Source organism: Cannabis sativa, chromosome 2, assembly GCF_029168945.1.
Source record: "Cannabis sativa cultivar Pink pepper isolate KNU-18-1 chromosome 2, ASM2916894v1, whole genome shotgun sequence".
Taxonomy (NCBI): domain Eukaryota; kingdom Viridiplantae; phylum Streptophyta; class Magnoliopsida; order Rosales; family Cannabaceae; genus Cannabis; species Cannabis sativa.
Window position 1 is genome coordinate 72,141,190 of NC_083602.1, and position 6,923 is coordinate 72,148,112.

A 6,923-nucleotide genomic window follows, 5' to 3' on the forward strand; every position below is an offset into this window, starting at 1 on the left:
GGGAAACTAAGGAAAAGAGGAATGTTGATTACAATTCATGGTAATAAATAAAAGATTTGGACATCCACATAATTAATACTATTTATAACAATATAATATATGTTGTCATATATAAAAAAAATTGAGTTATAATTCCTGCTATTGTCAAATATAGAAAATACCACACGATCAATAAAGAAAAATATGATGCTCCTAGCTAAGCTTTTTGTTTATAATTTGTTTTTAAAAATGAGTTCTTTTTTTCAAAAAGAATAGTAAGAAGAAGAAACAAGAGGCTTATTCATTTGTTTCTTACCTGCGATGTAGCGATGTATTTATGGCGCTCGTCTCCTTGGGGAATCCTCCCTGTGGGTGATACTGGTATTAGAGTCTAGGATTGGGTGAAGTTTATTTGGAGCCTTAATGAGAGGGGTATCCGAGTAGAGGATGTTTTCCTTTATGCCTCGATTGTTGTGGACCATATATGGAGATTGCGCAATGACGTGGTACACAACAACTGCTCCCCTAATATTCATGATTGTATTGACTATATTTGTTCTTCTTATGCAGAGGCACATTCTTCTCTATTGCCCAGACCTTCGCCACCTGTGAAGGACATCTGGACGCCTCCACCTCTAGATTGGATAAAGTTAAACTGTGATGTTCGTGTGGGCTTGGAGAGTATGTGCACAGCTGTTGTTGCTAGGAATCACCTGGGGAGGGTGATTTCTATTCACACGTCCCGATTGGATTTCTCGGAAGCTCTGTATGGAGAAGCGGCGGCCTGCTGCTTGGCGGTGTCAGTAGCTCTAGATTTGAAATATAATTATGTTATTGTGGAGAGTGACTCGAGGCTAGTAATCAATGCTCTCAATGGGAAGGCGTCCCATTGGGCTCTTGAGAACTATGTCTCCTTTTGTACTAAGTCTTCTCCTTCTTTCATGTGTTGTACTTTTTCTAATATTAGTAGGAACTGTAATTTTGCGGCTCACAATGTCGCTAAGTGGGCTTTTACCCACCAGGTTTATGGATCGATCCCGATCAATTCTGTACCGGTAAACATTTTATGTAACGACCAGGAGGTCTAGTTTTATTTATTATAATATAATCCTACGCTTGTTTTCAAAAAAAAAAAATAATAATAATTAATGAAAGAGAAAGTACATATTTTATTGTTCATTTTTTTTTTCCTGCTAAACAAGGCTTAAGTAATGAAATAGGTTTCTAATGTACTATTAGAGAAAGTGTTGAATACAATTTCAATTTTCAACCACCCACACATAGTAGCTCCCACAAACCCCATAAGTTAATTATAAAGTCTCATCACTTTTCTTCTTGTCTGTATTATATGTGGTGTAAGGAATTGACTAAATATTTCCAGCTTTACACATATACATACATTCACACGTGTGCAGCCAATAAATCAATATAATAATTTCCTTCTCCATCTCTTTAAAGCCTATATGTCCCAACTCATTAAACAATTTAAACAAGAAGTACTATTATTCACTACTACTAGTATCTCTGATATTTATCATAAGTTATTGTGTCCAGTCCACATTATATTATTCTCTTTTTTCTCCAAAAAGAGCCATATCCCAGTTCACAGTTCCCATATCTTAATTTTGGTTCTCAACACAAAAAAAAAAAGACCATGTTTAGTACTAAACAAGTAGTACTTAATAAGGGTCTGTTCATGATGATTTTGTTGATGAGTACTGTTATTATTGCTCTACAGTACAACCATGGAGTTTATGGAGCTAGATTATTATCAAGTACGGAGAAGATGGAAGATCTTAACAAGGTTCAAGCTTGGAGAAGTAGTACTGAAAGTTCTACTACTTCTAACATTAATGAAGATCATATTATTGATGGAGAACAAGGCTTTTATGCAACTATCAACAGAGAAGTGCCCTCTTGTCCAGACCCTTTACACAATAGGTAGATTATATATATATCATATACATATATATATATATAGAGAGAGAGAGAGAGAGAGAGAGAGAGAGAGATACATGACTTTTACAACTTACAAGCTACTGCTTCTACAGTTCTACTGGATTAAAATTCATTTACAGTTGTATATAAACTATAAGCCAGTTATATATTAATATATTATATTGATGTTGGACGCTGAAAATACAATGATGCTATTATTATTATTATGTTTTTTTTTTTTTGTTATCACTTAGTGTTGAAAAGATTTTATGTTTTTCTTAGGAGATATTGTTAAAGAACTTAGTAATAGTTATGATTGGTTGTCATTAATCTAAATAAAACTAGTTTTTTCTTTATTTCCCTGAAAAGCAGGGAAAATGTGTGTTCTTATAGCTTAGTGAAGGAATATGAGGTTTGACTTGTATTATGCAAAAGAACAAAAAGTTTGTACTCTTATATTGTCTAATACCAATAATGCATCTTTCTTCTAACTTTTGCTTTTGGGGGTTTGGATGCAAATTTCAACCACTATATTCATATCCATTTTCGTTTATCTAACTGGGTTTGCAGCCATATCTGCTATAGTTCCGAGTACTATTCAAGATTGCATAGTGAAATTAGGCAATGGGGGTTTTATAATAATGTAGTACAAACAGGGACATTAAACATATCCATAGTACCCAACAGAGCCCCGTGAAAGTGAGGAATTCGACAAAGTTTTTTGAATTCAAGCAATATATGTTGCTTTCTTGTTTTTATTGTACTGTCTCTTTGGGGTAACGTGTCTACTCGTTCATCTCTATTACTTTTTTTTTTTTTTTGGTAAGAGAGAATTAATGAGAAAGAAATTCACAAATTTGATTGGTTCGAGTGTTAATTGTAGTGGAGCAAAGTTAAAACATTATTTATTTATATTAATTTCTTGTGAAGAAACGTGAGCAATAATCATGAAGTAGAAGCAAATTGTCTATTGGGGAAGATTTAATTGTCCAGCATGAAGATTATTGAAAGAAAATAAACACCTTTTAAGACTGTGAGCAATGATTCCTTTGACACAAGGAAGATCATTATAGTCAAAATAATAAATAATACAAAACTCTTTACTTAATTAACAAACCTTAACCTCAAAACTCCACTTTAAGTGAATTCAGAATTTTAAAAATGAATAAACAAACAAGAAAAAGTCTTCTCATTTCAATCTTAAGCTCAATTTTCTAAACCCAAGATCCCACGCCCAATTGAGGAATGACTTCTTTTCAAAAAGTTTCATAAAGGAAGGAAATTGTGGGCCAGCTTGTTTGAATTGATGGGGTTGGGATCTGCGTGCCCTGCAGGAGTCAAAAATGGAAAAACCAATGTTCAGAAGCCATCAAACTGTGCAGATTTGAATTTAAATCTCAAGTCTTATGTTACTTGAATTGCTTATTGTACAAGTATAAAAACAAGAAGACATTTTTCCATTTCTGACCAAAAACTAAAAGCGAATTTTCTGCATTTAATTCCAAATTCAATCAATTAATAATAATACATGAAAAGTTCTGACAAAAAACACTGAAATTCCTTAACAATGTCAAAAACAAAACTTCACCACAACAAGACAAGGATCCAAAGATCAAGGTATTAATTTAGTGTGGGAACAAATATGCATTGGAAAAGATATGGTTGAAACTGTTTCCACGAGTAAATTTGTGTTCCAAATGCTTTTCCTTTTTCACATGGGGTTCAGATAATTCATAACTAAATCTCAATGGTCAACTAGTTTTCATATGAAGTTGTAATAATGTTTTAACCTAGGCCTTCGATTTCTTCCCTTTGGTTTCACCGGCTGGTTTGCTCTTGAAGGGTAGGAAGGTCTTCCCGCCCATAAATGCTTGCAATGCTTCCGGTACCTCAACACCATCTTCCTTCTGGTAGTTCTCAAGAATACAGCACAAAGTCCTCTCTGTTGCTGTGAGAGTAGAGTTCAACAAATGAACATATTGCTTTGTCTGCTCATTGCTCTGCAACATCGTGAAGATTACATTAAAAGGCAATGAGAGAAAGAAATGTGCAATGGAATATGACTTAGCTCAGATATAAGTTGAGTACCTTTTTTTGTCCATATCGAATTTCTAATTTTCTAGACTGATAGTCTGTACAGTTAGAACAGGATACAAGCTCTCTGTATGCCTGAGATGAAGGAAACCATGCTTCCAAGTCATACTTCTTTGCTGCAGCATCATTTAGCGCACCGGAAACAATGGCCACAACTTGATAGGGAAGATTTAGCTACAATTGAGAATATTAAATTATATTAGTTATCTCATAAGCAAATACTGAGCATCATGCCTTTATCATCCATAGATTGCTCAACTCCCTATAATACATGTGCAATCGAAATAGATGAGATTCAACAGCTTAATACAATATACCGTATGTTGGTTTCAATTACTTTGATTAGCTCTTCCCCACTCCCGTTTTAGAATAAAAAAGAATGGCCATGAAATTTTCAACCTAAGAAGCAAAAAGCATGTTCGCGGGATAAAAAAATACCATCTTGTAGAAGTCCTCAGAGTTCTTAATCATTTCCTCTATCATATCCCAAGAGTCATTGGCATTTGGGGTTGTGAGACAAAATTGCTCCACTTTCTCAAATTGATGGACTCGGAATATTCCCAAAGTATCTCGACCATGTGAGCCAGCTTCTTTACGGAAGCAAGATGAATATCCAGCATATCTAGAAAAGAGATTTTGATATGACATACAAATAACAAAAAAAAAGGATTTATTATATTCTAGTGAGAAGCTCCAACATGTTCAAACCTTATGGGTAGCTGTGAAGGATGGATCCAATCATCTATATGATACGAACAAAGTGGCTGTTCTGCTGTAGCAATCAGATATTTGTCGTCTCCCTCACCAGTCACCTATTAAAAGCTCTAGACCAAAGTGAGGCTTCAATTGTAATTTACCAAAGTTTGAAATTCATTTATCTTATTTAGAGGGTGATTTTTTCCCCTCAAAGGATCAACTAAACGAACTAACTGTGTATATTGAATCACTGAACCTTGAATACAGAAGACCAAGCATGGCCAAAGAAAGAAGACAACCAATTTAGTCTCAACAAATAAAAAATATATTTGTACCAATTCAAAATTCTACCTTGTAGAGTTCTTCATCAAACTGAGCTAATTGAGCACATTTTGCCATGACATCTTTTCTCATAAAAAAAGGAGTCTGCAATGCTGTGTATCCCCTTTTCTCCAAAAAGTCAAGACCAAAGTTAATCAGGGCTTGATTCAGACGCACACCGTCACCTTTCAGATAATAACCTCTTGCTCCAGCTATTTCAGAACCTAGATATTCAAATTTTCCAAACATATTGCACTCACTTTACAAACTAATTTGTCAACAGATAAAAACTGAAATAAATTACTAGACATCATATCATGTAGGTAGGACATGTGATGACTTAAAATGGTCTTAACTATTCATATTTCGATTCCCCAAAAGTCTGATTTGAGTGAAAGATTTTGCAAAAAAATTACCTTTCTTTGTGTCCGCAATCCCAAGAAGCTCAACAAGCTCAACATGATTCTTCAATTTGGGTTCTGTCCGTCTCTCACCCCATGTTCTAATCACAGCGTTGTTTGCCTACAAAAGATTTTTGAATCTATTGTTAATTAGAAAGAGAGAAAGAAAAAAATGCAAAGTAAAAAAGCTGCAAAGTGCTAAAACTTTACCTCATCATTACTAATGGGAACTGAATCATGAACAAGGTTTCCAATAGTTTCCAACTTTGAATTCAACTGAGTTAAAGCTTCTCGAACTTCAACTTCTTTCTCTGCAATGGACTTCTTATTATCATCAGTATTCTTGATCATCTCAGTTGCATCCTCACCTTTCTATTCTCCATAAGTAAGAAACAAATCAAGTGAGAATACGCAAAATCAAACTTAATGCAAGCAAGTCAAAAGCATTTAATAGCACAAAATATATTTGCCCATAGATAATTTTCAATGCCTGAGATTCACAATAAAAAAAATGATACTGGATAGGTAGCCGTTAATCAGGAAACTAAACTACACACACTTCTTATGCTTACCCAATTATGAAATTGAAGATAAACCCTACATTTCAATGCTATAAAAATTGAAATCACTGCTTCGTTTTCTACCTAAATTTCATTATCCTACAGTAAAATTCCCCCAAAAAAACACCTTTTAATTCAAATATGAAACTACAGAAAATATACATAAAGAGAATCAAAAAATAAAAGAAAAAAACACATACAATTCTGAGCTGAGCAACTAGCTTGTTGATCTTATTGAAATCCTTGCGAAGACTCTCAAGCTCGAATTGACCTATAAGTACATTAAAAAACAAATCAATATACAATAATAGTAATAATAATAATAATAATGAACTAAAACAACAAATTAGTACAGAGAGAGAGAGAGACTTACGTTGACGCCATTCTTTGTCGAGCTTGATAACCTCATCGACTATCTCAACATTGGCGAAACGACGACGTTGAGATTCACGAATTATTTCAGGGTTGTTCCCCTTTTCTTCTCTGAAAAGATTGATGTCCAACATCGTCGCCTGGGTATGTCTAAAGCGAAAAAACAGAGGTTCAAACTGGAGGAGCTGATGGTGAAGAAGAAAGAATTTGTACCTTCCTTCACCCAAAAACCCTAAGCTTAAGCTGTTTGGCTGAGGGTTATTAATATCCCTAACAAGAATAATGTGTAGTCTTCCCCTTTGTAATCGTGTATTGGGTTTTCAAATGGAGTGTACTCTTCAAAGCGTGTTCATCAAACCGCTCAAATCTTTTGCACCGCATCACACAGCAAAAAATATGTGGTTTGAAATTTTTTGCAGTGTGGTCACAGTTTGAATTTTTCTTAAACCGCGCAGTATTGTGCGGTTTTCGATTTTGAATTGTTAATATGCGGTTTAAACCACATCGCAACGCACATTATAAAAAAGGATTTTTTTTTTTCTATAATAAACTAATAAGGGCA

At 34.2% G+C, this 6,923-nt stretch overlaps 1 protein-coding gene across 2 annotated transcripts; it reads right to left on the reverse strand.

Moving 5' to 3' along the window:
* Positions 1-2,865: 2,865 nt before the first annotated feature.
* Positions 2,866-6,719, reverse strand: LOC133035117 (serine--tRNA ligase). 2 transcript variants are annotated; one of them, XM_061110857.1, is made up of 10 exons: positions 6,363-6,719; positions 6,190-6,260; positions 5,640-5,801; positions 5,445-5,550; positions 5,059-5,252; positions 4,720-4,823; positions 4,450-4,633; positions 4,006-4,185; positions 3,708-3,917; positions 2,866-3,245 (listed from the first exon to the last, which is right to left on the reverse strand). In XM_061110857.1, exons 1-9 carry the CDS (start codon positions 6,493-6,495, stop codon positions 3,708-3,710), a joined length of 1,344 nt encoding a protein of 447 aa, XP_060966840.1. In that variant the 5' UTR covers positions 6,496-6,719; the 3' UTR covers positions 2,866-3,245. The 2 variants fall into 2 exon arrangements, with proteins under 2 accessions (XP_060966840.1, XP_060966839.1); XM_061110856.1 differs by lacking the exon at positions 2,866-3,245 and having other exon boundaries at positions 3,378-3,917.
* Positions 6,720-6,923: the final 204 nt, after the last annotated feature.

Coding starts and splice junctions, on each gene's coding strand:
- LOC133035117 (XM_061110857.1), bottom strand. CDS start 6,495: ATGTTGGACATCAATCTTTTCAGAGAAGAAAAGGGGAACAACCCTGAA. Junction 6,261..6,362: donor CGACAAAGAATGGCGTCAAC/GTAAGTCTCTCT, acceptor ATGTACTTATAG/GTCAATTCGAGCTTGAGAGT. Junction 4,824..5,058: donor TTGATGAAGAACTCTACAAG/GTAGAATTTTGA, acceptor AGCTTTTAATAG/GTGACTGGTGAGGGAGACGA.